Raw genomic sequence first — 17,138 nt, 5'->3', positions numbered from 1 at the left:
AAACCCAGGAATGAATAAGAATTACCACGAATGAGCAATTTTTATTCACATTTCAAATATGGAGCCCCACTATTATTTTGCCGTAACAAAGTAAAACTTTGTGTGCATTTTCAACAAGATCCTTACTTCTAAAACCACCTCGCAAACTTAATCATAAGACAGCCGCTCAGTTTTAGGGCATGGAAGCTTGTGCACCACCCCTATTGTGGAGAAGAGGCCAATTTAAGGACGTCTAAAAGTATGAGAATCTGAATCTTTATTTAGATTGGAGAAATCCGATGAGCTATGAAGCTCTCTTTCACGGATGTCCAGCATCTCACGGTAATTTACAAGTAGTTCAGCAGTTCTCTCAGCAGTAGTTCTGTGACGGCGTCTTCCTCCAAGGAGCCGCTGACGCACGGCTCACCCTGGTGCGATCTCTCCGCCCGATTCGGCGTCTCCTTGCAGAGGAGCCCCACGGAAGGGGAGTTCCCTCCGTTCAAGCGCGTGCCGGGAGGGCCGGGCAAGGTGAAGGTGCCGCACACTTTCGTGGTGCAGTCGTACAAGCGTCCCACGTCCTGCCAGCACTGCAAGCGGCTGCTTCGCGGACTCTTCCGCCAGGGCCTGCAGTGCAAAGGTGCGGCACCCAAACGCCCGCACAGGGCAGCGGCAGAGCGTCGCCGCCATCGGCGTCAAGGTTGGCCAGGGTCGATCCACTGCTGGATGAAGGGAGAAGGCCTACTGTACAAACCGCCATCTCTCTCGATGCCCGCCTGTGATGTAATGAGCCGCCCGGTGCCTGCGCACGAGATTATTTCATCGCTCCATCTCCCTGACGGCCGTCTCGCTCTCTTGGACATGTTCCGTCATATTTTTTTTGCTGTGTTCCGTATTGTATTTATTGGCCTCCATGAGCGAATATAACTGCTCCGATTTCTTTTTTTAAATGCTGCCCATTCTCTACGGGTGTGCGTGCGCGTGTTTTGTTGTCATATTCAATTAATGTCGCATTCAGATGTTGTTGTTATTCTTTGGCAGAGAGCACTGGCAGTCGCTTGCAGTGTGCTGCTATCGGATGTACACGTGGGACGGCACTGCCCGCAGTCCCCCTGACCTGAGTGCCTGTGCCCTGCAGACTGCAAGTTTAACTGCCACAAGCGATGCGCAACAAAGGTTCCAAAGAACTGCCTGGGAGAGGTCCCCCTCTGTGATGGTAAGCACTCACACTCACACACTGCCGTTTGATTTCATTTCGACAGACGCTTCCAAATGTTGACACAAACAGCAACAACAGCAACAACAATTTGCATGTATAGAGAGTTTCCGTAAGGAAGGCTGCAATGGTCCGCACACCGGACGTGCAATCCAGAGGTCACCGGTGCGATTCGATCATCCGGCGCTCCGGTTGCAACGGCAGTGAAAGTTTCTGAAACCCCCCCCACCCCGCCTCTGTCCATCCAGCCGTATAAACCGGTCCGCCACACACCGTGTGTGGGATGGGGTTAAGTGTGGGTCCAAATACCAAGATTCCCCCCCCCCCCCCCGTATAGCCGCAACAGACTGCAAGTGCTGTTGGCGAGCACCGATGTGTGGGTACTCCAACCTCTTCACAGGTGTCTCGCCAGTGTGGAAGAGTAGGCCAAAAAATATCCTTCTTTAGTCGAGGCCCTTCCAAAATGCAATCGCATCTCACGACGCTTTACATATGTATGAAAGTATGAATGTTGAACTTTCCTTGCACCGTACGTAGCCAAACCATGCTAGTCGAAGGTGCTTCAAATTGAAGAGCAAGTAGATTAGACTCGAGGGGGGGGGGGGTTGTCAGGGCTGGGAAATATGGGAGAGAGGGGAGAGAATAACTTCGTGGCAATAGCCCAGCTTTAAAAACAAAACTGCTATGGCTACCTCTGTGTTATGGTCATGGTCTGCATGTCGTGTTTCCATGAACTCAGAATGCAGACTCTTTGACAGCGTGCAGGCACTAAAGAGCAATAACTCGAACACGCATAAGTGCAAAATATATATATTTTATATCCCTCCGAGCCATTAAGACAAACTGTGAAGTAGTCGGGACAGAACGTTGAATCGTGACCGCTGAGAATCTGGGTTTGGATCTGGGATTCAATCACCCATCATTAAACTGGGTTCCCATGTGGAATGAAATTCTGAACTCAGCCCACTCACCAATGAGTGCAGGCAACAAAAACCCCCAATGAAATTAGGATTTTTACTTAATTTTGGCCAAAATTCTAGGTCCCAAAATGAAATTATAAAATTACAGTTCGACTTCCATGTGACGGACGTCTCCGCGGCAAAGTGCGTGGGTAAGTGCTCTCGAAGGGAATCTCAAAAGTACTTCCGTGGTATCTCCTTCCGCAGGCCAATCTTTAGCATGGCGTGATGCACTGCTTTGTGAGAGTTCCGAATGGAAACTCGATATCTTGAAATGATGCCGATTGCACAGTTGGGAAGTAGAAAAGGCAAGGGGTGTGACCAAGGCAAACAAAGCGAGCATCATTCAGTTTTAATGTCATCACAACATCTCTTGGTTCCAATTTGGCACGTCAAAATCTACGAGTGAAATCATTAATTCAACCCTGACCTTGTTTCAAATTAAAGCCCGAAGCTTGGATTTGGAAAGCCGCCGTACAATTAGAATAGAAATGGGGAGAGCAATTGGGCAAAATACATTGAATATACAAGAACCACTACAAGTACAATTCGGGGAGCGCACTCTTGCAAACCGTAGTAACCCTTGCGAGCGAGACTACCGTCCCCTTCCTCTGCTGAGCTCTCAGCCGGTCAAACAATGAAACTCGGCCCGGAGCTAAACCTGTCGCGTCGTCCGCAGAGCCTCCGAGCCCCGCGAGCGACGCGGACGCCGCCATGGAGGAGCTGGGCTACGAGAGCGAGGGCGAGCAGACGCACGGCTCCCCGGTGGACGAGTTCGAGGAGCGGCCGTCGCCGCGCGGGGAGAGGTCGCAGACGACGGAGCGAGGCATGGACGCGGAACGGAGCCGAGCCATCAGGTGACGGACGCTGTCGCCGCATCGCCCCAAGCTGCGCCGAGGCAGCACGGGAGAGACAGAGATAGAACGAGACAGAGGGACAGAGAGACACGGAGAGACACGGAGAGACAGAGGCAGAGGGACAGAGAGACAGAGAGAGACACGGAGAGACAGAGGCAGAGGGACAGAGAGACAGAGAGAGACACGGAGAGACAGAGATGCAGAGAGAGATACAGAGAAAGACAGAGAGGCAGAGAGAGAAAGACAGAGAGAGACAGAGAGAGAGAGAGAGACAAAGAGAGAGACAACGAGAGACAGATAGAGACAGACAGAGAGCGAGAGACAGAGAGACAGATAGAAAGACAGATAGACAGAGAGAGAGACAAAGAGAGATACAACGAGAAAGACACAGAGAGACGCCTGTGGTACCACGTGCATCGTCCAAGCGAGTGCGTCGTGTGCGTTGACGTGAGGTCCCTGGACGCATCACACGGGACGCTCCCCAATCGTGTCAGGTGGCGGACGACACGCTGAGTTGCGCCTGGGATGCTCTTTGTACAGGCGACCAATGCAGCGAGCTTTGTCGTGGCCAGTCGATGGCATTGCAGCACAATCCATTGTTGTACTGTACCTCTATGTCTAGCGGTGAAAATGGGTCGGAACAACCTGGAACGCCGTGGTGGGAGTGTAAATTTGAACCCGACTGCGTTCCGGAAGGATTCAAGGATTCATATTTTATTTATTTGAGTTACAGATATACCCCTCGACTAACAAAAGAGACCCACAGACAAGCACAGAGAACCGTGGTCATTTCTTACCATTTCCAGCCATGTCTATATTCCCACGTCAATGACTGCTGTGAATATGATTTCGTCCTAAATGTGATTATGTAATTGTTGCATAGCGTTGTGATATGCAATTGCATGAATGACGCGCGATATAAAACTGAATTATTGTTATTATGCCACTGGCCTTCACCAACCCGTACTGACCAGTGTGGTGAAGTATGGTCAACAAATCCCACGTCTCGTATGGTGTGGGGAGGCCTTCATCCAGAAGTAGCTGAACAAGGGCATGCAAATATTCTTGGTTCTTTCGGTAATGTCACGTAGAAGAGAAATAATAAAATAATATTAATAGAGATGTCACACCTGATGATGATTGATTGTGTTGCAGTCGAAACGTCGTGAGAATTTGTATTGTTTAATATTAATGTTATTTTCCCTTCTACGTGACTTTACCGAAAGAACCAATAATATGAATCCCTGCAGTCACGAAAGCTTTAAATCAAGATTTAAGGGCACGCCAATTAGTATTAACCTCATACAAATGAAAATCACGCCGTGCATGATGGGCATCCTTGATGGCCATGTTGAGACCTTCAGCTTGAGAATCCGGTTTCATCTCGGGCGTTTGAGACCCGGATTCGAACCGGGGATCTCAGCGTTGAAGGCTCAGTGGCTCTGACTCCCGATTGCAGAGAGATTCACACGGCCCTAAATTATAGTATCATAATAATGCACTTATTATATTAATATGTAAATGTGTTATTATTGCTTTGGCGATGTAAATGCTTACTCCACACTCAGTCCACACAAATGAGCGGGGGTAGGAGAAGGACGGAAGGGAGGAAAGCGCCGCTGTCGTGCCGAACGAGTGGACGAGTGAACGAGTGAGCGAGTGGTCCCCCTCCCCGCTTGCGACGCAGCCCCTCGCCCAGCAACAACATCCCGCTGATGCGGGTGGTGCAGTCCGTGAAGCACGCCAAGCGCCGGGGGAGCAGCGTGCTCAAGGAGGGCTGGATGGTCCACTTCACCAGCAAGGACACCCTGGTGTGTACGTGTGTGTGTGTGTGTACGTGTGTGTGTACGTGTGTGTGTGTGTACGTGTGTGTGTGTGTACGTGTGTGTGTACGTGTGTGTGTACGTGTGTGTGTACGTGTGTGTGTGTGTACATGTGTGTGTACGTGTGTGTGTGTACGTGTGTGTGTGTGTACGTGTGTGTGTACGTGTGTGTGTGTGTACGTGTGTGTGGACGTGTGGGGAGCGATAGTGTAGCGGTTAGTGCGCTGCGCTATGAACCCGGCGACACGGGTTCGATTCCCGCTCACGGCCAACACCAGTGACGATTATCTGAACCGGTCCCGGGCCTCCCCTAGGTCGACTCAGCCTGAAATGAGTACCTGGTGTGGTGTGTAAACATCGCCACTGGGGAGACAAAGGCGGTCGGGCGTGGTGCTGGCCACCCACCCCCTCGTGTACCGTTCCGGCCTTCATAGGTGCTCGCTAACAGCACTTGCCTCTACAGTCTGTTAAGGCTATACGGGGGATCTTTGTTGTACGTGTGTGCGTGCGTGTGTGCGTGTGTGCGTGTGTGCGTGCGTGCGTGTGTGCGTGTGTGCGTGTGTACGTGTGTGCGTGTGTGTGTTAGTGTTGCGGTTAGCGCTACGCTGCGCTACGCACCTGGCGACCCGGGTTTTGATTCCCGCTCACGGCCAACACCGGTGACGATAATCATCTGAACCGGTCATGGGCCTCCCCTAGGTTGACTCAGCCTCACAATGAATACCTGGTGCAGTGTGTAAACATCCACACTGGGGAGACAAAGGCGGTCGGGCGTGGCGTTGGCCACCGACCCCCTCATGTGCCGTGCTGGCCTTCATAGGTGCTCGCAAAGAGCACTTGCTCCAACAGTCTGTTAAGGTTATACGGGAGATCCTTGTCTTTGTTTGTGTGTGTCTCACTAATCTTGCATCAGTGGCCTCGTGTGTTTGGCACGGGCCCCCTTGTCCCACGGTCCCCACTCTGCGTAGCCCCGGCGCCTGGGGATCCTCTGGCAGTGCAGTTGCACCGCCTGCACGCTCGATAATCAGAGTCTTTATTTTTATTTTTCCTGGAAGAATCCGATGAGCTATGAAGCTCTTTCTCACAGATGTCCAGTAGGGTTGGGTCAGCGAATTTGCGTCAGCAAACGATACAAAAGATGGTATGAGTGCAAGATAGAGAAAAGGTTAGCAGGTCGCTCCAAATAAATACATAAATAAATACACAATAAAGTATAGAAGTACAAATTGCACAAGTACATACATTCCTGTCGATTTGTCAACAGCAAACGCAAGCTTGGGCACGGCAGGAAAACAACAACAACAACAACAACAGTCCCAGACCACACCAACGCAACGCATGGTCCCTCAATCACGTCACGCATTCAAACTTGCACCACTGCCTTGCGTACACATGCACCTCGACAGCCACGCAATGCGACGACTCCTTCTCGCCAGCCGTCCGCGCCTGTCCCAGCGAGCGAGCGAGGGAGCGAGCGCTGCGTGCCCCAAGTCACGGCGACGTTGGCGATTGTTTTTTCTTTCAGCGCAAACGCCACTTCTGGAGGCTGGACAGCAAGTGCATCACCCTCTTCCAGTCGGATGCCGGGAGCAAGTATTACAAGGTGACCACGAAAGCCAGGCAATGATTCTTCACGTTCATGTCAGTGTTGTATCAGACTGTTTGAGCCGGTCGCGGGTACGTGTGCGTCTCTTTGGTTATGTCGACCATACTTCACCACGCTTGTCAGCGCATGGTTGACAAATGCCGGGAATTCATATATACACGGGAGCACAGACGAACAGTACAACAATGACTTTAGCTAAACTGTCGTTATCATAGCCCCACAGCCTAAAACATCCTGCAATGCACGGCGGTGACCCATCCAAGCACTAGCCACATGGAACCCCAATGAAGCTTTTGCCACATGATGGTGGCGAGATGTTAACTCCCTCATCTGATATGCAGGAGGTCATGGGTTCGATCCCGACGCTGACGCGTGCATATTTTGGAGTTTGCACGTTCGCCCCGTGGTGGCATGGATTTCTCTCCGGGCCCTCTGGTTTTTCTCTCCACATTTAGAATCAACGCGCGTTTGGAGTATTTGAACGCTATAAATTTCCACGTGACGATAAGCCACTTCGTTGAGCTATTATTTGTGGCCACGTCGCTTCTGAAAAAGAGCTACATAGCTCATTGGGCCTTACCTGGTAAAAAAAATATACAATTATGACATCAGGCGTAGTCAGTGTTCAGCCCAGGTGACCAAATGTGTTGTTTCTGTAACCGCAGGAGATCCCTCTGTCGGAGATCCTGGCGGTAGAGCCCCGCCAGGCCCAGGCCGCCCCCGCGTCTGACTGCGGGCCGCACTGCTTCGAGCTGGTCACGGCGCACGTGACGTACCACGTGGGGGAGGCCGCGGACGGTGCCGCGGTGACGCTCATGCCTCTGGATCTCTCCGGCACGGGCGGCGGTGGCTTCGGTGGCTTCGGTGGCAGCGGCGGCGGGAGTAGCGCGGATGTGGCGCGGGAGTGGGAGCTCGCCATCAGGCAGGCGCTGATGCCCGTCACCCTGCAGGGCTCCGTCAACTCGGGCTCCGGACAGAACCAGCACAGTGAGTGCTCCGTACGCCCGGGGCGTGGCCCCCGTGACTTAATATCACAACAAAGTGCCCGGCAAAGGTGAATGACAACACCTCGCTGATCTCGTCAAGGAGCATAAACCATCATCACGCGAACTGCGGTCATCCTCGCAGCAACGGCGGCTTTTGGCTGCTGCCATCGAACAAAGACGGTGACCGCATCGCGCGCTTTCAGATGCCCTTCTGTGGCCGTCTGGAACACTCTCCATTCCGATATTCAGAAGCCACTGGAGCTACACACTTTTAAATCACCAAGATTAGAACTGCTTATTGTGTGTAGTTTGTTGTCCTTCCCCTGCACCTCCGATTAGCACGCTTTGCTATGTATGGTGCGAAAGAAGTTCAAAACGGGAGTTACTTCAGCTTATTTTGAATGCCACATCTGCCCACCTGTCTGTAGGCACTGGTCACCATCTACCTGTCCAGTTTTAATGGACTTGATTCTACGAACCGGAACTGATTAGTTGTTGTTGTTGTTGTTTTGCCGTGTAATTTACAGAAGAAGTTTCTGTCAGTATTTCCTGCTGCCAAGTCCAGGAAAATGTGGTAAGTTTTTTCAAGTTTAGAGACTGGAATAGTCTCATTGGCAAGAGTAGCATGAGGTATTTAGTACTGCCAGTAGAACGCAACGATTCCTACGTAGAATCCCAATTGAGTAACTCCTTTGCGGTGTAGAGTTTAAATTCTTGTCAACGTGGACGCTGACGCCGGCACGCACTGTGCGACTCTTGCGAACGACGTCAGGAGACCTGTAACGTCCACTGTGTGGCAGGCGGCGCGTAGTGTGACTATTATGGTTGTTACACATCGCAGTAATAACCGGGGCGGCCGCTGGACTCGAACCGCGAACCTCCGCAACAAATAGCGGTGAACGCACTAACGCCGGGCCGCGTCACTGCCAAAACTATAAGCCATAACGTACGAACGGTGATATCACCACAGAGGTTATAGTTCCAGCAAACAATGCACATTAACAACATACAAAGTCCTTCACATTAATACCAAACACGTATTTATTTTATTCACTTTTAATTCGAGCGTTTTCATTTCATGTTTAATGTTGACTTTTTTTTGTTTTACATCCTCCGCAGGATATCAGCACAGTCTACCAAATATTCCCTGACGAGGTGCTGGGCTCGGGCCAATTTGGAATCGTCTTCGGGGGTAGGGCTGTCACACGTTCACCGCAAAATTTGTCAAAATAGCGCTCGAGGATTAGCGCTGGCAGCGTGACAGCTCTGGCAGCGTGGCAGCTCGCTAACTGACATTCGCGACGTAAAAAAGTAAAATATATAAAAATGCCGTCCGCAAATCTCGCAGGCGTCTCGGGCGGGAGACGACAACCCTCGGCGTCGTTTTAGCGAGCGGTCTTCGGGAAGCTGCTCAAACTCGCGATGCGACCGCGATGACCTCGGAGTGAGGGGCTCGCCGTGACGGCGCCCCCATCTCTTTCCCCACCGCAGGGAAGCACAGGCAGACGGGGCGTGACGCAGCAATCAAAGTGATCGATAAGCAGAAGTTTCCCACCAAGCAGGAAAGCCAGCTCCGCAACGAGGTCTCCATCCTTCAGGTGCGCGCACGCGAGCACGCGCTAGCCAGTCGCGCGCGGGGAGCGGTGGTGCCAGCGGCGTGACTGTCGAGTGCGCAGGCGGTGCAACTGCACCGGGGCACACGGGCCGGGGGTTGCGGGGCAGGCGCCGGGCTACAGAAAAATGGCTGCGGTGTTGGGTAGGGGGTGCCCCGGTGCGTTTCTTGCACACCAGGGCGCATGCCACGCTGCTCTAGCGGGTGGCGCCGTAATGTTTGCTGCGACCAGGATAGCCTCGTTTGCAAGCGCCCTGGGTTACTAAAATAACAAAAGCAGTACGGCAATGACGTAGAAATCAGAACAAAAACAACAACAACTGTGTATGAAACGAGGAATCGAAAATATATTTGCAAACATAAATGCCCTCGCTCCCACACGCCCCTCCCCACGCCCCCCCCCCCTAGAACCTGCACCACCCGGGGGTGGTGAACCTGGACTGCATGTTCGAGACGCCCGAGCGCGTGTTCGTGGTCATGGAGAAGCTCCACGGGGACATGCTCGAGATGATCCTGTCCTCCGAGCGCGGCCGCCTGCCCGAGCACATCACCAAGTTCCTCATCACGCAGGTTCCAAAGGCATCGCCGTCACTGCGATATCATCATCATCATCGCCACCACCACCACCACGACCTCTTCATTTTACTGATTTGTTATATGATAGTGGCTTGAGTCGCTGTACATGTCCAGAACACGCAGTTCAAGTGCAGATATCAACACCTCTCTTGATTGTCACAATTCAGGGACGCGATTCGATAATCAATAAAAAAAAATATTTTATTGTTGACGTCTTCCCCAATGTTGTGCTGTTGACATCGTTGCTCGAAGAATCCGTCCGGATCGCCCACAGCGCAGTGCAACCCTCCGTGCTAAGAGAACGGCCCACAGAAGCGGATGCTACTGAGCTACCTCTTGAGATCAGTTCAAGCGACCTCTGCTTTGCACAGCAGATGGCAGCACTTTCCCACCAGTTTAAACACGTCGGCTTTCGCAACCAACGTTGTGGATTTGTAAATGTTGTGGATTTGCTCTCCAACACACCGGTGTGCTGTACTAGTAACGAATCGGCACGTTCTGTTTACGTGACAAACCTTTACTAATTGGCTGTGTCGGTTGCTGGCGGGTTTAACGACACGTTTATATATTTACGCATTTGTCGTTTTTGGAATGTGCATGCGTGCGTTCATTTGTGAAATGTGTGCGCGCAGTCATGAATGACCTGGGCTGAGATCATAAACTCACAAACCTGGTTTAATCACAGGCAGCTGCTTGCATTTGAACTGAGAAACTCAGTGCTGCCAGCTCTGCGCTCTGACCTCTGAGCTACCCAGACAAAATCATTTTATTAAACTTAAAATGCAGGCCCACATGACCAGTGAAACTTGTATGAAGTTTTGTTTTGCTGCGTTGTGTCTGTGTGTCGGTTCGCAAATATCTTTTGAAGTGAGTCGATAAGAGATGCCCGTACCCTACTTGCGTCATCATTGTGAAGCAGAAGATAACAACGACATTGTTCTCATTGTCTCTGTAAAACCGCAATTGTCAAAAAGCCCAACGATAGAAAGCAACTCCCTTTCCTTATCTTGACAACGCAACGGGGGTTTAGCCCTGATATGCAACGCACTCAAATATCCTCCAAACTATGTACAATGGGTTGTAAAACAAAGTATAGCATGCATTCTTGACTTGGTACATGGCTGGCATGGGGCGGTGGTGTCGTGGCACATTGGTGGCACTTTGTTGCAGAGGTTCGCGGTTCGAAACCGGCAGGCCGCCCTGGTTAACCCTGCGGGCGCATTAATAATAATGTACGTGCCATCTGGCTCACGGTGGGACGTTAATAGATCCAGACATGCGTAGGCCATTGCCCGCCAGCATCGTGGTCCAAATTTAGGCAACTGAACACATTTCTACTCATGTGGTATCACGCGGAGCGATCTCGCTCACCACTCTTGAAACGACTGCAGACCGTGTCTGTAAAACACAGCGCCCTCGTGATGGCCTTAGCTTGCTGTAAGAGCGGCACGAAGGCTACACGATCCTACGTTGTGTGCCTCTACAGCTTGCCACCAATCCACTGCTGGATGAGGGTCTACCGATGTCATACGCGGATAGTGAAGGGTATTTTTCCGTACCGCACCACGCTGGTCAGTGTGGATTGGCAAAGGCAGGGGACATAGATTAACAACAGTGGGTTGTACTGCACTGCCGTGTACTGCCCACAACCTGGGGTGCGTGGTGACCACCCGTGCAAGTTTTATCTCGGGTTGAGCAGCCGATTGCAATTCAGATTCCAAGTCAAAGTATCTTGGGGCTCAAATATGCATGGGGCAGTACTCATCTCCAAGTCATCTACCTACATGACTCTATGGGTCTCTAGGTATATGGGTCTCCATAGAAGTCTATAGGTTACTGAACAAGTCTTTGAGTTTCTACACGAGGATATATGTATACATAGCCTAATGTCTCAATGTCCCAGTTTACGTCTGCTTAAGTATTTGTAAGTCTCCACACGAATTTAGTTGGTCTCTGTGTAAGTCTATGGGTTTCTAATAAAGTCTATGTGGCTCTCTGTGCCACACATTTGTGGGTCTGTATGTAAGTCAATGTTAGTTTCTCGGTCTCTATGTAAGTCTTTGTGTCTATGTGTAAATCTGTAACCTCCTGCTGTAATTATGGATACACAAATTTCCCTTGAAAAAGTGACTCCTGGTCTCAATGGGCTCCGATGTGGTCATAAATGCGTGTCGTTTACCGTAGCCAACTTTGTGTGAACCGTGGCTTCCAGTTGCATAACCACATGCTGCTCATCAGCAGTTGCTGCCGAAATCACACGCTTACAGACGGCCATTCGGCTGACGAGACCTGTAAAAAAATACTTTTTGTTTTACGCGATAGGGACAGATGTGCGAAGGAGGCGCATTGTCGGCTAACTTATTTCGCTGTCCCCGCATCGCCTTCGCAGATCCTCATCGCGCTGCGTCACCTGCACTTCAAGAACATCGTCCACTGCGACCTCAAGCCCGAGAACGTCCTGCTCGCTTCCCCGGAGCCCCTTCCCCAGGTCGGCAGAGTCTGCCTGGCGGTGCCGTCCTGGTTATTGTCGCCGGCGTCTTGACCGTGAGGTGCCACGCGCCGCCCTCCTTAGCAAGCGGGCGTTTATAACAACAACAACAAGTGAATGCGAATAGGGAGAAGGCGGGGGCGTATTTTGTGCAAAATTGAATTCTTACCGGGAAATTACTCAGTTGGGAATCTGCAAAACAATGTCGCCCCCCCCCCCTACCCCCGCCTGCCGGGACCATGGCGTGATAGTTGTGTGCTTTAGAAACAATGGCGCAGGTACTTTAGAGCAGCGGTTCTTAACCTTTACTGCAGCCATGCACCCCTTTGGTTCTCAATGGTTTAAAAAAAATATACGTCAATAAATACGTAGAGGTTTGATGAAACGAAGTAGCTGTACTTAGGTGCCTCGTGCGTAACTTGTGTTTCGATGATTTAGCTTCGGAAAAAATCCGGCCACGTCTCGCACCCCCAGAAAGGGCATCTCGCACCCCCAGGGGGTGGCGTGCAACCCCAGGTTAAGAAGAAGAACCACTGCTCTGTATGGCTGTTATGATGATCATCCCACGGCAGTGGAGGCGGTATGGGAATCTGAAAATCGGCCACGTCACCTTGTTTGGCCTGCTTTATCAGGGCGCTGCAGTGCTGGGTACTTGAAAGTGACGGCAGGAAAAAAATTGATAATGACAGGGGGGGGGGCGGGGGGGGGAAGGAAATAAAAAATAATGAAAACAGCGCAAAAAACAATGAAGCGAGTGTGCCGATAGATGCCAACGCGCGTGGAAAATAATCGCACGGTCCTACGGAGCGAGGCCAGTTCTTGAGAAACCCGTGTCTTGGCGATCAGAGAGAGCCTCATTGAGGCAAGGGAATGCATTTGGCACTTGCTTTGAAGTCTGTTCGACGGGAATGGGCCATGATGGGATAACAAGAAGAAATAATTCATGTGAATCATTTTGAGAGTGCTCCAATTTCGAAAGGGTTATGTCTCACTACGAAACTCGTATAGGTTTTAATATATGAAATACATGTTATTTTAATTAATATGTTTTTTCTGACTTTATGTGAACGAAAAGGCACAAGTTTGCCCGTTTTCTCATTGAATATAGGTACATTTCAAAATATCAATGTCCTGGTCAAAAAAGCAACGTTTGTTGGAAATAATAGCCATTTTCTCAACTTTTTAGGCATAAGAAATTAGGAAATAACACTTGCTACCCAGGAACAAAAATTGTGTTACATAGTGTTACCACTCTTGGCTACGTACGGTGCGAAAGAAGTTCAACATCCATACATACATTTTAGATTTGAAGTTTTCGTGACTGCAAGGATTCATACTCTTAGGTTTTTGTCGGTAAAGTCACGTAGGTAAAAAATAATAATATTTTCATTTATTATTATTTTATTTTATTTTTATTATTATTTTTACCTACGTGACTTTACCGAAAAAACCTAAGAGTATGAATCCATGCATACACTTTGTTGAGTTTCATTTGTGACGAGGTCACTTCTACATCATCTGGCGAATTTCCCGATGATGCTGGATGCAATTACCAGCGAAACGTCATACTCAAAAATTGTAAATATTGTGGTTTCACGCTTCAACACACCGGTGGGCTAAAGCAGTGAACTATTTGTCTTTTGTCAACGTGACACTTTTTTACTGATTGGCCGTGTCGGGTGGTGGAGGGTTACGACACATTTATAAATAACGCGATCTAAACCCAAAAACGTTGATTATGAAGAGCTATATAGCTCAGAATCAGAATCTGTATTTAGAAACTGGAGGATTCCGATGATCTACGCAGCTATTTTTCACACATCTCCAGTATGGGCAAGCCAGTGGGCCTTAACCGGTAAAAAAAAAAAAGTCAATAGTTTTAGTTCGTTGAACACGGTTCCGCCACCGCAGGTGAAGCTGTGCGACTTCGGCTTCGCGAGGATCATCGGCGAGAAGTCGTTCCGCCGCTCCGTGGTGGGCACTCCGGCCTACCTGGCGCCCGAGGTCCTGCGCAGCAAGCAGGGCTACAACCGCTCGCTCGACATGTGGTCGGTGGGCGTCATCGTCTACGTGAGCCTCAGCGGCACCTTCCCCTTCAACGAGGACGAGGACATCAACGAGCAGATCCAGAACGCCGCCTTCATGTACCCGCCGCACCCTTGGCGCGAGATATCGCCCCACGGTAATGGTCAGATGTGACGACGGCGCATGAGATCGGGGTGGGGGGGGGGGGTCACCCCTACCCACACACCCCCCCACCTCCAACAATATCGCCGGATGCAGTTTACATTTTTTTTTATTATATTGCAATCGAGCCCGGCACAGAGCACGAACCGCGACGTCGGGAAGGAGGGGGGGGGGTTCAGAAACTGCGCGGACCTCCGTCCCGAACGCTGTGCCCCCCGAGTTTAGAGACGGGGGGGGGGGGGGAGTGGGCTCGCTGCCCCACCGCTCGCCACCTGCACCTGCAGTTAAACGTCATACACGATGACTCTCCCGTATCTCATCATCGTGAGATAGCAACGACCGGGGGAGGCCTTTATCCACTGCTGGATGAAGCCCTCGCCGAGTCGTTGTCATCCCTCACGATGCCTTGCCGTGTAACGAATCGCCCGAGGATGTGCACACGGAGCGATTTCAATGCTCCGTCTCCGAGGTGAGCATGTGCTCTCAGGCGTGTCCCCTCCGTTGGCTATGAGACTCGTCGCGCTGGAGCTGAGCAATTCTCCAATGCGTTTTTTTTTGGGTCGCACCTCAAGTAACAAGTCAGAGAACACGAATGGATCGAACGGATCGTTGAATCCATCCGTGTGAAGCCTTGTTGACGTCATCGCTTCCGCAGGCCTCACCTGTACCTCCAACCCCTGAGTACAATTTCCTCGAACCATCGCACGTCCACCCCCCCACCCCTGATATACAGCGTAAGCTGCATAAGAAATGAAAGGAACTTGAGCAAGACGATGGCAAAAACAAGTAAATAGAAGCGGACACGCGACGGCACTTCACCGTGAAGGACCGGTGAAGAGCAACGAGGAGTGTGAGCCGTCGTCACGCGAGCCGCACCGAGCCAGCTTAAGAGCTGTGCGTTAATTGCCGCTCGGGAGCTCTGCATATTTAGAGAAGCGGGGGGAGGGCAAAGCTCTTACCATGTTGCCTGAATAGATGAGTTCGGCATATTTTTTTCCGTTGTTCAATATCTTCCGTGATGGTGTCTGGCTTTGGAATGGCGATGACACAACACTGCGTAATGCTTGAATACGAAACGGTGAATATGGTTGAGTTAGGGAGCGCGTAAGATGAGTGGCGCAAATATTTTAAAAGGATCCTCTCAGAATCGAAGTGGTTTTTTGTTGTTGAGAAGGCTGTCCCCCCTCGCTCTGTCTCTCTCACCCGTGAATATCGGCTGTGAAGTGTTGCACTGTTGTGGTGGGTGGTGGGTGGTGGTGGGGGAGGGACGGTGGTGGTAGGGGGGGACACCCAGACCTGCATGCCAGGTGCTCACAATCACAGTCGTCGCACGGCAACCTAAGTGCACTTCACTTTCTTCGAGTCGAATTTGCAGATCTCATTAGCCCAGCCGTTCGACGCTCCATCAGCCGATGCGCTCCATCCCCCCCCCCCACCTCCCTCCACAATCCAAACCTGACTCTCTCGCTCTCGCCACAAAATATCACGAACAAAACAAAAACTCGGCTAAATGTTCCCCTGATGGGCTCGGATGTATGCGACTCTGCAATTCGGCCAGCAATTGGTCCTCGTGAAAAAAGAAAGTTGCTAAAACTGTGGAATTGCACAGCGCGTGTCCCACTCGCGAGAGACGCGCACTCTCTACCGCTCGCGTTCGGTGCAATTCCCGCTGAACGGCACGCGGAATGTGCCTGCAGCTTCAATCCGTCGCCCGAATGCTTCCAATTTTCGTGAAAAATTGCAACCCATCTGCGGTCGGTCAAATTGTCAACGGTGATTCAAACTTTTTTTGTTTGGTCAGACACAATGTATAGGCTACTAGAAGTGGTCAGAAAATGACGACGGAAATCTACAGCAACCTCCTGTGGAGCCCGTTTCATTTCAGAGCCACGTCTGTAAGCACTCAGCGTAGAATGCACGTAGTTAGGCATACAAAGGTAATGACCGTGAGCACCCAGACAACTTTAATGTCCACAACCCGTGCATGTGCACATATGAATCTCCTGGATTTGCATGCAGTATGCATTAACGTGGCGCTGTTGGCAGAGCAATAAGGCTTCCAATCACAAGGGCAATTGGTTTGAATCCAGACCATTGTGGAGTGTAGTTTCCCATAAATCTACGATCAGTAAAATGAGCTCCATCAGCTGATATCGCTTTGCTGGGAAGCCACTTGTTGTAAAATGTAACATTTACTACCATACTAAGTCAGCGTCGGCCCAAACCAACCAAATGTTGAAGGCCTCCGGAAGCCATTTGCATCTCTCACGGGCCTGCAATGTCAACACTCGACCCTGGGCCTGCACACAAGCTGGTCTCCTCTGCTGGGTGGATGGACTCTTGGGGGCATTCCCTCCTTTGGCTGCCACTCCGTAGTCAACCCAACCGCTAACCCATGCATGGTGGTAGCATTTATCGGCCGCCATGCAGTTGATGATATATATTGTTCCCGTCACGCCGTACGTGAATATTCACGATTGACCTTTACACCTTTTTCCGCGTTGCTTCTGCTCCTGTTGCTGCTGCTGCTGCTGCTCTGTTACAGCCATCGACTTAATTGGTAACCTGCTTCAGGTGAAGATGAGGCAGCGGTTCAGTGTGGACAAGTCGCTGAGTCACCCGTGGTTACAGGTACAGAGCCCGCAGTAGGACGTCACCCTGAATGGAACCTCGGAAGGCACAAGCGCTGTGGTGACATTAAGGCCGTAATTATAATATTTGTGCTCAAAATGTCCCCCCCCCCAATATATTGCTAGAAAATGTATTTCTGTTTATATGATTGTGGTTATGGTTGTACTTTATAAATCCATAATCTCTGCCATTACATACAGTGAAACAAGAAAATGTAAAAC

General features: G+C 50.7%; 1 protein-coding gene across 1 annotated transcript in view; it reads left to right on the top strand.

Annotated features, from left to right (window-relative positions):
* LOC144727453 (serine/threonine-protein kinase D3-like) overlaps positions 1-17,138 on the top strand; it is a 46,463-nt gene that overhangs the window by 23,234 nt on the left and 6,091 nt on the right. The window contains exons 5-17 of the mRNA XM_078606302.1: positions 448-616; positions 1,115-1,192; positions 2,831-3,008; positions 4,696-4,819; positions 6,357-6,434; positions 7,103-7,424; positions 7,951-7,997; positions 8,543-8,615; positions 8,915-9,021; positions 9,444-9,605; positions 12,001-12,099; positions 14,011-14,281; positions 16,832-16,917. Of these exons, the coding sequence (XP_078462428.1) occupies positions 448-616; positions 1,115-1,192; positions 2,831-3,008; positions 4,696-4,819; positions 6,357-6,434; positions 7,103-7,424; positions 7,951-7,997; positions 8,543-8,615; positions 8,915-9,021; positions 9,444-9,605; positions 12,001-12,099; positions 14,011-14,281; positions 16,832-16,917 (1,794 nt within the window). The remainder of the gene's footprint in view (positions 1-447; positions 617-1,114; positions 1,193-2,830; positions 3,009-4,695; positions 4,820-6,356; positions 6,435-7,102; positions 7,425-7,950; positions 7,998-8,542; positions 8,616-8,914; positions 9,022-9,443; positions 9,606-12,000; positions 12,100-14,010; positions 14,282-16,831; positions 16,918-17,138) is intronic.

Source organism: Lampetra planeri, chromosome 25 (genome assembly GCF_965212315.1).
Source record: "Lampetra planeri chromosome 25, kcLamPlan1.2.h2, whole genome shotgun sequence".
NCBI lineage: Eukaryota > Metazoa > Chordata > Hyperoartia > Petromyzontiformes > Petromyzontidae > Lampetra > Lampetra planeri.
The sequence above is the reverse complement of the archived record's forward strand: the minus strand, read 5'-3'. Positions and strand labels throughout refer to the sequence as shown.